At 38.0% G+C, this 17,744-nt stretch overlaps 1 protein-coding gene across 1 annotated transcript; it reads right to left on the bottom strand.

The window, feature by feature from the left end:
- Positions 1–9,439: 9,439 nt before the first annotated feature.
- On the bottom strand, positions 9,440–14,883 carry LOC129718761 (endochitinase-like). The gene is made up of 5 exons (XM_055669809.1): positions 14,698–14,883; positions 10,841–11,604; positions 10,578–10,775; positions 10,232–10,525; positions 9,440–10,179 (listed from the first exon to the last, which is right to left on the bottom strand). The coding sequence occupies exons 1-5, from the start codon at positions 14,699–14,701 to the stop codon at positions 9,712–9,714; spliced, it is 1,728 nt and encodes a 575-aa protein (XP_055525784.1). The 5' UTR covers positions 14,702–14,883; the 3' UTR covers positions 9,440–9,711.
- Between the last annotated feature and the right edge of the window lie 2,861 nt (positions 14,884–17,744).

A 17,744-nucleotide genomic window follows, 5' to 3' on the forward strand; every position in this document is an offset into this window, starting at 1 on the left:
ATATATATATATATATATATATATATATATATATATATATATATATATATATATATATATATATATATATATATATATATATATATATATATATATATATATATATATATATATATATATATATATATATATATATATATATGCATGTATGTTTTTTTTCTTTAAATTATATTTTATCAAAAGATTGTCATTGCTTCCGCAGTTAAGTAATTCATTTTTTTAATCCATGTAGTTCGTGAATAACCGCCAATACATATGAGTAAATCGAATACGGCCATAAGCAAACAAACTGTGGTAAGATCAGGCAGCATTACTATTGAGCATATGATTATTACTTGAATTGAATTTATTGCGAAATAAGAAATAATCAAAAAGTTGTTCCTTCAGTTGACGGCTTTACTTACTTTTGACAGTTTGAGAAATCAATAGAAGTTTTAAACGGTTTTCTGATTTTTATGTATCAGTTGAAAATGTGTAATTTTCTGAGCCAAACGTAATTTTTGATGCTGCGTCAATGCTGCTGTTCGAAAGAGGGGATGGATTATTGTTAGGAATATTTCCTTCTCAAGGATAATCAACCTATATATTTTAATTGAATTTATTTATCATACATTTCTCGCTCCCAGTGTTTTTCTCTACAATACCTCTGTTCTCTACTCTAATTTATTTCAAAAGTCTTATTACTTTTCTTCTTCATTAACAGAATTAATTTTTATTTGTTTTTATTTATTTTGATTTCTTTTTTAATTTTTTCGCATAATCAAAATTGTTTTAAATCTGTTTTTACTCAAAGATAGAATATAATACCATATCGTTGAATCTGCTTGGCTTCTTAGATAATCGCTTCGGGCGATGAATCGGGTCTTCGTTACACAGTTCCAGGTAGTCCATGGTGGGTCTGGTGGTATCAAAAGAAGTATCTGAATCGTAAGATTTTCCCTGCTGATCAGTCTGGTATTCTTCAGGTGGCTGCTCTAGTCCGTCTGGGACTTTCTTGACATCTTGAACATTGCGTGAATACTGAATGCCACGATTGCTTTGGATAACAACTTTAGCTCCTTCTCTGGCAATTATAGTGAATCTTTCCTTTGAAAATACTGGATCAGATTTTTTGTTTCTTTGCTGTGCAATCAACACTGTATCTCCTATTTTTATGTCCGAAGGTATAGCTCTTCTCTGTATATCGGCATATATTTTGCTCTGTAGTTTAGTTACTGCATCTCGATCTCTTATGTCAGTACGATCTACTGAATCTGCCAAATTGTTTCCCCACAGACTAGGGAACGTACCCCGGAACTTCCATCCTACCAACAATTCGAAGGGCGTTACTCCTAGTCGAGACAGTGGGCGAATTTTATTATGAACGTGTACATATTTTTCTAATGCTGTTCGCCAATTTATGTTATCTAATTTTGCGGAACCCAAACCTTTTTAATTCCGCTGTTTTGTCTCTCTACTGCTCCGTTTGATTGAGCACTGAGTGGAATTGACTGATGCACTTTGATCCCCCTATTTTCCCAGGTTTTGACAAAATTATCGCTCTGAAAAGGAGGACCATTATCACTTTGTATCACTAATGGATAACCCCACACATCGAATATACTGGCCAGAGCGGCATTCGTAGTATCTGCATCGATGTTTTTCACCTCGATTACTTGAATATATCTGGAGTAAGTGTCCACTACAGCTAAGAATTCTCCGTAGCCAAAATCTTTGTCAGTATAAAAACAATCTGAAGGATCTCCCAAGGTCCTTGTGATAGTTCTCTAGTTATTAATGGAAGAGGTGCGTTTTTTTTTTTTTTGATAATCTTAAGCATGTTTCGCATGTGTCAACATATTTCTGAACATATACACCCATTTTTGGCCACCAGAAGTGGTTTCGTAATATTCGTTTCATTGACGCTGCCCCAACGTGGCCTTGATGAGCCAACCCGACAGCTTTTGTTCGTAGTTTCGACGGCAATATTAACCGGTCTTCTTTAAAAATTAAAGCACCCAACATTCGCAAATGCTTGACATGGCATTCGTAAGGCCGTAACTGCGAGTTCCATGATCCTGTCTCTAAGGCATGTAGCACATCAGCTTGTTCCTCGTCGATCTCAGCTTCTTTCTCGATATCGTTCCAGCTCAGCTTCATATTTCCAACATCAAGTGCAAAAAGTAGATGTTCTTCAGAAGAATCGTCAAATGATTCGGTTGGTTGGACATCGACCACTAATCTAGAAAGTGCGTCTGCTATATTCATATCTCCAGGAACACACTCAACAGAAAAATTATATGGCTGAAGTCTAAGAGCCCACGCTTCGGCTCGCGAAATGGCCCTTTTACCAATTCTATGCATTCCTCCGAAAATAAATTCATTCGATTTTGCATCACATCGGAATTCGAAGGTTATACTCATAAGGTAAGTAGAAAATCTCTCTACTCCCCATACCATAGCCAAGGCTTCTTTCTGTGTGTGTGGATATTTTTGTTCTGCAGAAGATAATGCCTTAGAGGCACAAGCAATAACTTATGGCTTAGAATCCTTGTTGAAGTGTACTAAAACAGCTCCCAAACCATGTGGTGATGCATCTACGTAGAGCTCAGTTTCATCCGAATGACTATAATATCCTAAAGTCTTGATCTGCGTCCAGGCGCTGGTTCTCAAATATTCGAATTCTTGGCTTCCCGATCAGAAGAGCATAACAAAAAAATTACAAAATTCTATCAACACGAGATACAAATAACATAATTTGATACGATTTTGTATTTTCCCATATGCTTTTGATATCGAAATATAATCTGAATGAGTTTTGAAAACAAATCCTGAAACAAAGTTGTTTTGAGACAAATCTCACATTTTTTTCGTCTCTATCAAAACCTGTAGTTTATAACAATGGTTGTTATTATACTGTTCCATATGCTATCTCATTTTGTTAGAAAGCTGATACGTTAGTAACAAAACTTGATATGGGTTTGATATAAGTAGAATATTTATTGTTATAATTTCTGTTATTTTAACACCTAACGGGATCTAATTTGAAACACAACCTGAAAGGTTTTTTGTATAACAAAATAACAGCTTCTGTTACATTTTTGTTTTGTCTTTCTGATCGGGTTAGGTCCTCAGACCAATAAAATTTATCGGATCTAGCTAGTTCTCTCAGCCGCCAAGTTCTATCTGCCCGATGAGGTATAAACCTGTCAATATAGTTTATTAAACCCAAAAAACTTTTAACTTATCTTGGGTTTCTGGCCTTCGGAAATGCTGAATAGCTTTTATTTTCTCATCCTCTACACTCCAGCCGGTTCCCGACAAATGAAATCCCAAAAATGTCACTTTTTCTTTATTCAGCAAACATTTATTTTCATTAATTTTGACGTTATGGTCTTCTAGTCGCATCATGACCTCTTTTAGGTTCGCATCATGTTCTTCCTTAGATCTTCCAAATACGAGAATGTCATCCAAGTTCCTTTGCACCCAGCCAAAATCACAGACTGCATGGTATGTCTGGAGCATTGCATAAGCCGAACGGTAGTCTACGGCATCTGAACAGTGCATCACTTGAGAAAGAATTAGTCAAATGTCGACATCTTTCGTCCAGAACAATGTGAAAGAATAGATTCTTCAAATCAATTGTTGAGAACCATTTCGCCCCGTGTAACTCCATAAGAATGGATTCAAAAGTAAGCATTCTAAAGGGGGTTCTGTGGATGCCTTTGTTTGGACCTCTTAAGTCAACAACCAAACGAATATCGTTCTTTCCTTTTGGCACCACTAATAATGAAGAACAGAACGACCTATCCATATCTTCCGTAACACGCTCAATAATTCCAGTGGAGAGAAGATCCGAAAGTTTTTGTTGTACTAAATTCCTGTAAGCAGGTGGAATATGTGTATATACATTTCTGGCCGGGGGCATGTCTTCGTTGTAGTGTAGTAACACTGGTGGAACATTGAATTTAGGGAATTCCTTTGTCACTTCTACCGCATTTACCATCGCAAGCTCGCATTGCCACGTGCTGCCGTATCCACCTATTGGCACTCTCAATCCTATATCAAGTAGGCTATAACGAGCCGCAGTGCTGAAGCTTAGTAACGATCTATTCTCTTCAATAACGTAAAATTTTTCTATGTAAACCGGTCTTTCTTTAGATACGTACAGTTCTGCAGAAAAGGTGGCAATTACGTTGATATCTCCCTGAGAAGCATATGCACGCAAGCTTTTATCCGAAGAGTATGTTACATCGAGCAATAAATTCTGTGCAGATTTTTCTGAATAATTTTGTCCCATACTTTCTTAGCGAGTGTGTTAACTTGTGCCCCAGAATCAATAAAAAAGATGACACGTATCCCAGCTATTTGTGTTACGACAAAGGCGTCATCTTCCGTAGGGAAATTTAAAATATCCATAGTACTTGCAAGGTTTGCTGCCGGAATAATGTTCTGCTTTATTTCTTTGGTTATCTGCAAATTAAAATTCTCAGTCAAGGAATTTCAGAAATTTCATTAATCTGAGCTACCCTATCTCATATCGATTTCTTGCAACTTCCTTTGCCGAGAATTCATGTATAGATAATTTACTTATTTCTAGAGAAACATTTCAAAAGGTCCTATCTGCTTTTACAGATTTTTTGATCGATCACTTTCATTCAATTACCACAACTTAATAAACACCTTTTCCGGCACGTTATTTGCACAAGTTGATAGCGGAGGGATCACTCTAGCCTTCTGAACTAAAACCACACTTGGGAGAGTTACCAAAGCTGAGCCATTACCAAAATGAAATTACGCTTCGGAAAAACGATGAAAGCAGATAGGACCTTTTGAAATGTTTGTCGAGATTTTAATACTTTCAATCAATTTTTTCTTTTAGGTTTTTTTTGTCTAGTCTAATTCTCGGAAAATGCAGAAAGATGGTGATATTATTTAAAAAATAATCGATCTATAACAATAATAATCATTTAATTAAAATATCATTTAATTACTAATACATGAAATCAAGTATGAGATAAGGAAACTCAAGATTTTCTACCTGTTGACCGTCTGCTTCGCCGTTTTGTTTAATTGCTGCAATTTTCGGCCTTGGTTCTTCATCATCAGGTTTCTCATGTAAACGTTTGTGACTAACTTCAGTTCGGGACGAGGCTTTGCACATTCGAGCCAAATGGCCTCGGCGGTTACAATTATGGCAAACTTTATCCAAATTAGGGCAATTAAATGGTTCGTGATAAATACTAGCGCATCGCCAGCACGTGCTACGTAATGGGCATTGATACTGGCCAGGTCCCCGATAAGGCATTCCTCTTCCTCGTTGATTGCCTCTAAATCTAGGCCCCATACCACGTCGAAAGGAAGCTCCGCGATTCCTGGATTGCTGTACTGTAGCTATTAGGCTGCTTTGTCGATTTTGCTTTTGGTATTCATCCTCATTTCCCAGTTCCATTTCACGATCATGTACCATTGCGATTAGAGAATTTAAATCACCTTCTTTGACCCAGTTTCTTTGAGCCAGAACACGCACGCGGCTGTCGTTGGTTCCTTTGACGACCGTGCGCGTAATCGCCTCCATTTCTTCGCCTTTATAATCACACATTTTGGCCGCAGCAGCTACTCGACGGACGAAACAAATGTTTGATTCTCCGGAGAGCTGTACTGTGTTTACCAACTTGCCACGTTGTCCAATCAAATACGTCCTTGATCCGAAATATTGGTCCAGCCGAGCGATTGCATTAGAAAATGGATTGGTCCTTTCATCTGGCATATCTGTTATAGTCGAAGTTCCTTGCAGCACTTCTAACAATTTAGATCCTGCTTTTATCTTAAAGATGTCCATCTTGGCTTGTTCATCAGTTGCATTAACCAAGTTGAATGACGCTTTGAGTATTTCCTTCCAGTGCTTAAAAGCTTTCTTATCAACATCATTTTCCCCATCCGACGGTTTGCATTCTGGAATGTTGAGCGAACCGAGGGACATGTTGCTCACTGTAGCCAGTAAATTCCCGTTTTCGGGAACTATAACAGTACTCGGACTGGCGTTTACATCGCTTCCGATATTTGATGTTTCTGAAGCGTGCATCAATTGCTCCTTTTCGCATCTGATAGCTGTTAACTGCATTTTGAATTGGTTTTCAATTTCCTATGAAAATAAAATTCACATCATTAGTAACTCTGCCCCGACAATCAGAGTACTATAGTTTTGTTCATACAAGTTACTCTGCCTCGACAATCAGAGCACATAAATTAGTGGAATTTACTCTGCCTCAACAATCAGAGTTCTTAAATTTCAGGATACTGCCTCAACTACAGATCCTATTTCTTCTTCTAATAAAAAAAAAGTAGAAAAAATACACCTACCCTTTGGTAGTTTTGGTTCTAGTACCATCTGCGCCATTGTCGTGATTTTCGGGGCCATGCCCGTGAACAAAGAAAACATTGTCCTCCATAGTTGGTAGATGTTTCAGAGAGGGACCGATTTGCTGCTAATGCTACTTGGAAATGAATAAGTGGGTTGGATGCCACCGCCGCTGCTGTTCCAGAGACCCGCTGTTCGTAACAGATTTGCTTGAGAAATGAATGGGTGGGTTGGGATGCCACCGCCTCTGCTGTTTTAGAGAGACCCGTCTGCTTTGCCGTTCGAAACACGAATGAGCAAATTGCGTCTGTGTTCGCTTTTATAAGCGAACAAGATTTGCTACTGCTGCCGCTTGAGAAGTGAATGGGTGGGTTGGATGCCACCGCCGCTGCTGTTCCAGAGAGACCTGTCTGCTTTGCCGTTCGAAACACGAATGAGCAAATTGCGTCTGTGTTCGCTTTTATAAGCGAACAAGATTTGCTACTGCTGCCGCTTGAGAAGTGAATGGGTGGGTTGGATGCCACCGCCGCTGCTGTTCCAGAGAGACCCGTCTGCTTTGCCGTTCGAATACAGAATGAGTGAATTGAAATGACGAACGTACTTATATAGCTACTGCAAACACAGCGTCAATGCTGCTGTTCGAAAGAGGGGATGGATTATTGTTAGGAATATTTCTTTCTCAAGGATAATCAACCTATATATTTTACTTGAATTTACTTATCATACATTTCTCGCTCCCAGTGTTTTTCTCTACATTATTGTAAATATCACTCAAAAAAAATTATTTTCGTTTGGTTTTATGAGTAATAAACATATCCATATGACAATCTACGTATTAATAAGTTAGCGATTAGCGGTTAGCGAAAGTTCCGCTAATATAAGTTTAGCGTTTAGCGTTTAGCGAATTATCGAGCTAAATTTTCATGTTAGCGGATTAGCGATTAACGTCGCTGAATTTTCAGTCAGCGGTGCCCACCACTGGCTCTTCGGTAGGTTCATACCATACAAACACAAACATAATACAAAATACATTATTGGTAGTTTTGCTAAAGAACATAATAAAACTGAAGTCCAAAGTAGCTCCGCGTATCAGAAGAAGCCTTGCACAACGGTATTGAGATTAATTAAAAATATTAGTTAAAAATTAGTTGGCTTTGTGAAACGAAGTAAATTTTGATTCTAAGACATTGAAATGCGCAATTATTATAGTTTATTATAGTTATTATAACTTTAGAAGCAATGTCATAAAAGGTTATAAGTGTCCTTCGACAACATCGTTACAATACTCAATTGGTACGACAAATTCTCTTCGCAAGTTAGCAATCACCCCACTTAATGCTGTAAGAATAATTCCAAAGAAGTATACGCTTCAATTGCAAAAACAAATAAACCTCAACCATCATGGGCGTAGCCAGAATTTCAAATAGGGGGGGGGAAGCTCTTCAAAATTTTAGAAGTAAAAAATGGTACACTAAGGCCGCTTTTTACGCGGTTGTTTTTACGCGGCTTTTTTTACGTGGATTCCGGAATTTACGCGGATTTCGAAATTTACGCGAATTCCAGAATTAACGCGGCACGTATCCCCCGCGTAAAAAGCGACTTTAGCGACTGTTTTGGAAAATAGAAATAAATACTAGTCTTTAGTGATTGTTACATCAAGGCAACCAGTGAAAAGTTGTCCTTGACATCAGAGTTGAAGATTTGATTTTTCTTTGTCCAACCTCGAATATAAATAGATGTTCTTTACTAAAAATTCTTAAGGTCATTTAAACCTTTGGACATATTATTTTGGCGAAGAGGATCTCAAGAATCCACGAGCATGGCAGAAGATAGAGTTGATCAGCAGCCGCAACCGGGAATTCAAGATATGATTCACAAGATGGCCCAAAGTTTACAGCGGATAGCGGTCCAGCAGCAGCAGCGTCAGTATCAAACCCCGGAGCAGATTTTGGAGTCCCTCTCTTCAAACATCATAGACTTTGTTTTCGACGAAGAAAACGGAGTTACATTCGGACGTTGTTGTTTAACCGCTTTTAGGACCTCTTCCAGAACGATGCAGGCCAACTGAATGATGCGGCGAAGGTACGTTTACTTCTCCGGAAGCTGGACACCCATTCGCACAGCCGCTATCTCAACTACATCCTGTCAAAGCTTCCCAAGGACGTGAAGATTGAAGACACAGTCAAGATTCTCAATAAAATCTTCGGGCATCAAACGTCAAACGTTCCGGAAGCGGTTCATGTGTCTTTTCACGTTTGTTGTTGACCATCTGCCGATGAACACTCAGCAAGCAGACTCAACCGCTGTTCAAATATTGTTGACCTCAGCCAGGTTTTTACCCGACGTAATGGGCTGAACGAGCATTCAATCGTGCATGTTTCCATGGTAGAGCCAGTGAAGTTTTAACTGCTTTCTCAGTCGCAGGGAAGAAAGAACGGGCTTTAGCTAGCAGGTCTATATAATCCAACTCTTCCAAGTTCTTACAGTCTGCTCTCATACTGCTGCAATATTAATATAAAACTTCCGCCTCTCAAACAAAATTGTCAACTTCATAAAAAATTACGAAATTTTCGGTTTTGCGCTTGAACTCTTCCAACGACATGCGTATTACGTTTGCGGGATGCAGCAAGGATAACGCGTAGACAGGTGCACTATCTTCATTGAACCGTGTTTCCAGTGAGTTTACAAAAGAATCAAGGTAAGGAATTATCACAGCTCGGATCCAATACTCCAAGCTAGTTGATGCAGGCGGATTTGCTTGGTACTTTTGCCGCTGCAATATCCTTGGTGGATCATTTGAAAAACCTGTGTAAATCCACGCAACATAGCGCAAGCATTTCAATCAATTATTTCTGATCTGGCTGATTCTTTACACAGATGTTTCTATGGGCTAAAGATGTCGTTTTGTGCTATTAGAGTTATTAAAAACAAAATTCTGCACCAATGTCAACATTTAGGGGGGAGCAACGGCCCCCCTGCCCCCCCCCCTGGCTACGCCTATGTCAACCATATATGTTACGCCTCTTTAATAGTGTTGGAAAGTCACCTTTGTTGATTGTGCATACTATGATGTAAGAAAATTATTTGTTGAAAATAAGATTTAAGCTTGGTGTGAGCCAAAGAACCAATCCTCAATAATCACAGAGCCTTCAAAATCAGAAGATTTAGATACTTGCAAACAAAATAGTTTCGCTCAATCAAAAAATGTAGAAAAATCGCTGGTATACTTATAAATCGGCGTTCTCGATTATTCTGACGGAATTAACTTCTTGGCATATTTATGTGTTTGCTCATGGCGATCTTTTTTGCATTTCGTAATTTTAAACGTACAACTCATGTTTCTTAGCGCTATTACTGGCGAATACTGGCGATTAGTCTTGTGTGTTACTATCTCCGTTTGCGTTGTCGGAAAAAATATCATGAACAGTTTTCGCTTCTCCTCTACATTCAGCACGGTTGCTGTTTTCTACCCAGTCACAAACATTTAATTCTGTGTGGAAAACAGTACCTTCCTTACAAGTGAATTCTACCGATTGTCCATGAACACATCGATAGTATTTGGTACAGTCATCTGATGGCACGAAATCTTGGTTATCTGAGCATTCGATCACCGCTGGCTCCTCATAGTCTGGTGGTGCAGGAACTGGAGCTGGTTCTGGTTTATTATTTGTCTCATCTGTCACCGGGACAGGTGTAGTCGTTGTTCGTTGCGTATTCGTTTGCTTTGTCGTAGTCCTTGTGGTTGATTTCATGGGACGTGGCGTCGTACTACTTGGAGTTGCTGAAAGTAGACCATCTTCCGTGCTTGGTTGAGTGGACGGCGGGCGATTCCATTCCGGCTACAAAAAGCAAGCGTTAAAATTCGTTATGTTTCTGGGAGTTAAAATTTACCCTTGGTGTTGTAGAAATGGTAGATTCGGGAATAATATATCCTTTCATGCCTTCATACAGAACTTTCATCAATGCATTCTCAGGACCACATAACCCATGAAAATCATCCATATCTATTGCCCAAGTCATTGCACCAGCATATCCTTTTTCTTTTATCCATCGCATTTTGTGCTGAAGCGATTCGACGTCTTCATAACCAACAAACTGTGTACCCTTATACGTGTATGGACAAAGGCCAACTTCGTCCCATTTTTTTGTCCAACCCTTTTCTTCATCTTGAACTTCGGTACAAATCTGAAACTCGAGAAATTAGTATATAAAATTACTCTATTAGGAAAAGAAATACCTCATAATACGCTAAAAAACCAGTTGCATTAGTGTAAGGTCCTGGAGCACCTCCGCCAGCTTCTTTGTTTATGTAAGACCCCAGAGTAGGATTCGTTGTACTTGCACTGAGAGTGTATGTCCTTCCATAGAATGGAACGCCTATGACGAGTTTACTCGGAGGACAGCCATAATTGACCCAAAGTTGAACTCCATCGTTCTTGTGAAAGTCAGATTACAGTAACTAATAAAAAAATGGACGTACAATAAGACTGAAATGCTTACCACGTTTAACTTTTCGTATGCCCACTGATCATGTGGACGTTTATACAAAGGGCTGTGAACATCCGCGAAACCAGCCCAGTTTCCGCGCAGGTCATACGTCATACAATGAATGGCATCTAAGTTTTCACATAACTCTGGAATATGATATCCTTCCTGCAACCTGAAATTAGCCACGGGCACGGCCATTGTAATTTCCCAATCTTTAGCCTCTTTATCGAAGGCTCTCCGTAGCTCTTCCACAAAATAGAAAAACTTGTCTTTATCACCGAAGCTTCCACCACGATCGGCAGCCCCAGGATATTCCCAATCCAAATCGAATCCATCAAAATTGTAAACTTTCATGAATTGAACCACGCTGGCAATAAACGATGCTCGACGCTCTTTTACAGCAACCATCTGCGAATATTTTTTGCCTCCTTCAGCCCAACCTCCAACGGCGATCATCATTTTTGCGTTGGGATATTTTTCTTTTAAATTTGTGAAATTTCTGAAGCCATTCTGCTCCAAATCCACTTCCGGGTCAATTACTAAAACCTTGTAATTACTGTCGTCGACCCCGATGAAGGAATAAATAATATGTGTGCACATCTCGCCAGGGATATCGTCGATCGTATAGCGTCCTACGTCCGGTCGGTAGATTGCCCAATTGCTGAAGTAGCATACTATACGTGCCGGTTTACCGGTGTTTTGAGCTTCCGTCTTGGGAAGAAATGTAGCTGTCACACTCAGAAGCAAACAAAGGAATGGCAATGACGGTAGTGTACCTGCATTGAATTTAAATTATGTACAGTGCTCTTGTGATGTTCGTGAAAAGATAATAATGAATTGTCATTCCATAGTTTATTTGTTTGCAACCATTATAAATGCATAGCAATAACACCAGGTCACAAATGTTGATTCCCGGCATCAAATGTATTCGTAGAATTCGAATAGTTTACAATACCCAGAAATATATTTATTGGACTTTGGAAAAAAATTCTATTTCGCTATTTTCTACCCAGTTACACACCTCCGTAATCAGATCTTTGTATTGCACATAAATGAAAAACACCGTGCAACAGGTGTTTTTTGTTTTCGTCTGCCCTGGTTCTTTTTATAATTGAAAAAAAAAACAACAGTATTGTAATATAACGAGGTTTATAGTTTTGTAACACAATTGCAAAATGCTATCCACATGAGTGGCGCTGTTACTCTTTTAAAAGCAATGAAACAGTCGATTGGAAAATCTACTAGGAATCCTCCCAAATGCAGAAAATTGTATTTTTATTATTCGAACTATTGTACTATTGCAAATTGTCAAGCCTTGTCAAAACGCAAAATTCGACCTCTGATTGGTCGCTATATGATTGCTTTCCCAAGCGCGGTCGACAGAATTATAGACCTAGTAATTCCTAGTAATAATATTATATAAGAACCTCAAACTGCTCATACTACAGCGACTACAACAGTCCTTACTTAGCAGCAGCAGTGATATCAGCAGCGATATTGGCAGGGCCAACTTGCACAGCGGCACTTCCTCTAGTGAAGGTTGCCTTCGTGCAGTTGCGAACAGTAGGTACATTAGCCGGCACTTCCTCTAGTGAAAAGTTGCCGTATTTTGACAACACACAAACGTTTTGGAAAATCTTTCAATTGTTTTACCAGAAAAATGCCTTAACCACCTCTATTCGGGTAGAACACAAATGCGATCAACATTATATCTGATATGAAATTGAATAAAAATTGTCCTTATAAGGACAACAAACAGATTATTGGAAATTCAATATTTTTTTTGTTTTGCACTGTGACCAGGCTTCGAAATGGTCACGGTAGAACCACTTTTCACTGCGATAATCGTCTTCTTCTTCCTCTGACGCTACCAAGGCTCACTGTCTGAATACATCCTTAAACAAAAATGTCAAATGAGGATCGCCATCACGACGTTATTTTCCTCAAACGTATTTTGACATTTTTTCTAGAAATGAGAATTACGCACGTTGAGTGCGTGTATTCTGGAAATTATTTATATCATTGATCTTTTAATAATATTTCTCAACATAAATGAACGAAGTAGACAGAAAAAGGCCGAAATAACATCGCTAAAAGATTGACAGTGTGCATCTCTTTGATACGCGAGTGTCGTTTGACTATCCTTTTCTTTCTGTGAGCTGAGCGGCGATGGTTTGGTTATTTAACATTCACGAGCGAAAGCCGACTTTGACGCACGCTAAGGAAGCGAGATCAAATGAAAATGGTGACCGTTTACAAGCCTGACTGTGACTGTTGAAACTTTTTATTGCGTTGTATAGTGTTTGTTTCATTCCTGTTCAGTGATGTATGTGCAAACTAAAATTCGGTAGCACTCCAACTCCTCTTTTGCACAAAATTTTAAACATATTCAATACAAGTAATATAACAAACAACCTTATGTAGTTCGACGTCAACCTTGCGGTCGTGGCTTTGCATGCAACCCTTGTGATTTTTTTCTTAATTTACTTATTTGTCTGTAGTTAGTCTGAAGCAAATTTATTCACTTCCATTTAATTTGTCGACGAAAACCTACCACTACCACTACCAAAACTTGTTTTTCTCTATGACATTAGTTAAAAATGAACTCTATCGGCAAACCATTGACCAAACTTTTCAAAAGAGCTTTTTGCTTTCAGAACACTAAAGCGGCTAAGGCTGCCTGGAAGCGCTAGTTGATCTGTGAAATGAGGAAGTTTTGTCCAATCTTCAAGTGAGACGGAAATAAAGGGTGGCACAGAAGGCAATTGATTTTCACACTTTACCTCTGTGCATGACATGCTTGCAGGTGTTCGTTGCTGGCAAGTAATAATGATAACTAACGTGTCACAAAAATATTCTACAGTTCATCTATACGGCAACATATGATAATTGTAATTCATTATTTGGTAAAATAACTACAAAAGTTTGTCATGTGATGAAACGGTTTGATCTTTGTTTTCACAGAATGTACCCCAGTACATATAAAAAACAACAACAATCTTATTTGTTGTCGTAGAAAAGTTGTGTTGTTAAAATGTTCATTAGGTTTCAAAACTTATTGTTGCGTTTTTTACACTATATTTGAAATTTGAAAATTTTTGGATTTCTGTACTGTAGTAACTAAAAAATATTAATAACAAGAATCACTGACAATTACTACAATTGGAGATAACTAACTGTGAACTGTGATAGCAAATTATTACCAATTTTAAACTAATCAATAGACCATGGTTATGAAATGAACGTTAAAACAACATTTTCCAATTATTAAATATATTTACTTTTTTCTATTCAAAGTTATAGCAAAATACGTTTTAAGTAAAAGTTTTGATATTACATTATTAACAAAGGTACAAAAAATTGAAAGACATCGTTAGCAAAATGTTTCAATCCTAAGTCCCAATTTCACTTGCTTGGCTCAAGCATTCTTTGTTACTTCCTTGCAAAAATTCGTTTGTATGTTTCGTCTACAACCGGATTATATCTGAAAGCATTCACCGTTAATTCAGCACCCGAAGCAAAAAACAGTCTTTTTCTTTTTCTTTTGAGGCCTGTTAACATTTTACGACATTTCTTCATAGCACTTTTGGGCAATCTGGCATGAATCGTTAGGGTTGCTGTATGGTTTGTATTTAACGTTGCCCTTGTATGAAACCGACAAGACGTGAATTTAAAAAAAAACAGAGGCATCCCTGATTCTATCCACTTGATCATTCACCGATTCTCTGCTGGCACAAATGGAAACGTTTACCTTGGCAATGAACTTCAAATACGCAATCGGGTGTGTTTTGTTAGTTGTACACTCTTCTTCGCACTATAGTTGATGCACAACGGACACTTGACACACCTTTTCCGCGATAAACACTTACCCATCTTGCTCGGACGAAAGTCTGCGCACAATTAAGTATGCCGATCCCGAATAGAAGTTGTATTTATACACTTTTCGGCTGGAAGAAGTGATTGTCGATCCGCGAGATCGCGTACCGATTGAACTGCGTCCCTTAATGTTTGAGACACCGCTGATATGCAAGAATCTAGTCAACACAGTGCAAGGATCGAAAAAAAAAGATACCTACTTAATTATACAAAATAAGAAGCATGTTGGTTGATATCGTTCGTACTAGCTTCGAAATACCATTTTTTCTGGTTTGCATTTGCATTGATATGCTCAATACGTTTAATCGCTTCTTATTGTTTAGTATCAGCGCAGACAGACGTCCAAGCTGAGTTCCAAACTTGTGTAAAGTTTTTTGTAGTAGCAATCCGTAACCAGATAGCGCTACCAGTACCGCCAGCCTCGTACACCAGCGAAAAAAAAATGTATTGTAGCGATAAGGTCACCAGGCGGCGCTAGTGTACAAGTGATTTATAACGCAATTAACTTTGGAAATCTACACGGAAATTTTGATCAATGTTGTTCTTGCTTGTACGTCTGTCTGTGGTATCCGATAATTGCAAATCTGTTTAAAATACATTGTATCATACTCAGTCAAACATGTTTATGTGTAGTGTATTGCATTTCGAATCAATCAAATAAACGACTTCACCCGCATATATAATTATACTTTTAAACCCAGAACCAATAGAACGCATCTACACCGAAACAAGCCTTATGGTATTTTGCAGCAAATCATTGACAATACCATGGGAATCTTAGTATTATATATTGAGCTAAGTTTCATGGTAGTGCATAGAAAATACGACCGAAATTATGTTCAAATCAAACAGAAACATTTTGACTTAATTCTGCTGCAATTTTCTTCAAGTGACACATCCTACCGTGACGTTACAACTATTCTGTTGGCATCATTTTGATTCTAACTTGATTTTTTTTTTTTTCAAAAAACCTTACGATACCTTACAGATTCGAAAAGCACACACATTTTTTATAAGAATGATGTACAAGACATTTGTTTACTTTGTTTATATCGCTTTGAGGAATGAAAATGTAGCGGGACGTTACAACGCGCGAGAAATTGAGGTATCGGGACTTTTCTTACAAAGGCAAAAACTCTGCTCTGTTTGGATTTTTTAAACGATTTCTTCTTCTACAATTTGATAACAAATAATAATAGAACATTTTGCCATGTTTAGAGTGCCGATAACTGGTAACATCTATTTTTGAGAAGCGTTTATTTTTAAGCAATGGGTATTCTCACTCCGTCTCACAGAGGACTCAGAGGACAGACATATTCATGTTCATATAAAAAAGGTAGGAGGGTGGTATTCAAGACACGACCTTATGGCGTTGGACTACGGTATTCTTATATACCATTAAAACAAATAGTAGAGGGAATCGCAACTCTAGTATAAGGCAATCCACGGGTGACGTTTTTTTGCTTGTACGTTTGTTATTGTTGCTGCTTTTCAAGCGTTTTTTACACTATATTTGATATTTGAAAATTTTTGGATTTCTGTACTGTAGTAACTAAAAAATATTAATAACAAGAATCACTGACAATTACTACAATTGGAGATAACTAACTGTGAACTGTGATAGCAAATTATTACCAATTTTAAACTAATCAATAGACCATGGTTATGAAATGAACGTTAAAACAACATTTTCCAATTATTAAATATATTTACTTTTTTCTATTCAAAGTTATAGCAAAATACGTTTTAAGTAAAAGTTTTGATATTACATTATTAACAAAGGTACAAAAAATTGAAAAACATCGTTAGCAAAATGTTTCAATCCTAAGTCCCAATTTCACTTGCTTGGCTCAAGCATTCTTTGTTACTTCCTTGCAAAAATTCGTTTGTATGTTTCGTCTACAACCGGATTATATCTGAAAGCATTCACCGTTAATTCAGCACCCGAAGCAAAAAACAGTCTTTTTCTTCTTTCTTTTGAGGCCTGTTAACATTTTACGACATTTCTTCATAGCACTTTTGGGCAATCTGGCATGAATCGTTAGGGTTGCTGTATGGTTTGTATTTAACGTTGCCCTTGTATGAAACCGACAAGACGTGAATTTAAAAAAAAAACAGAGGCATCCCTGATTCTATCCACTTGATCATTCACCGATTCTCTGCTGGCACAAATGGAAACGTTTACCTTGGCAATGAACTTCAAATACGCAATCGGGTGTGTTTTGTTAGTTGTACACTCTTCTTCGCACTATAGTTGATGCACAACGGACACTTGACACACCTTTTCCGCGATAAACACTTACCCATCTTGCTCGGACGAAAGTCTGCGCACAATTAAGTATGCCGATCCCGAATAGAAGTTGTATTTATACACTTTTCGGCTGGAAGAAGTGATTGTCGATCCGCGAGATCGCGTACCGATTGAACTGCGTCCCTTAATGTTTGAGACACCGCTGATATGCAAGAATCTAGTCAACACAGTGCAAGGATCGAAAAAAAAAGATACCTACTTAATTATACAAAAAAAGAAGCATGTTGGTTGATATCGTTCGTACTAGCTTCGAAATACCATTTTTTCTGGTTTGCATTTGCATTGATATGCTCAATACGTTTAATCGCTTCTTATTGTTTAGTATCAGCGCAGACAGACGTCCAAGCTGAGTTCCAAACTTGTGTAAAGTTTTTTGTAGTAGCAATCCGTAACCAGATAGCGCTACCAGTACCGCCAGCCTCGTACACCAGCGAAAAAAAAATGTATTGTAGCGATGAGGTCACCAGGCGGCGCTAGTGTACAAGTGATTTATAACGCAATTAACTTTGGAAATCTACACGGAAATTTTGATCAATGTTGTTCTTGCTTGTACGTCTGTCTGTGGTATCCGATAATTGCAAATCTGTTTAAAATACATTGTATCATACTCAGTCAAACATGTTTATGTGTAGTGTATTGCATTTCGTATCAATCAAATAAACGACTTCACCCGCATATATAATTATACTTTTAAACCCAGAACCAATAGAACGCATCTACACCGAAACA

The sequence above is a fragment of the Wyeomyia smithii genome, chromosome 1 (genome assembly GCF_029784165.1).
Source record: "Wyeomyia smithii strain HCP4-BCI-WySm-NY-G18 chromosome 1, ASM2978416v1, whole genome shotgun sequence".
NCBI lineage: Eukaryota > Metazoa > Arthropoda > Insecta > Diptera > Culicidae > Wyeomyia > Wyeomyia smithii.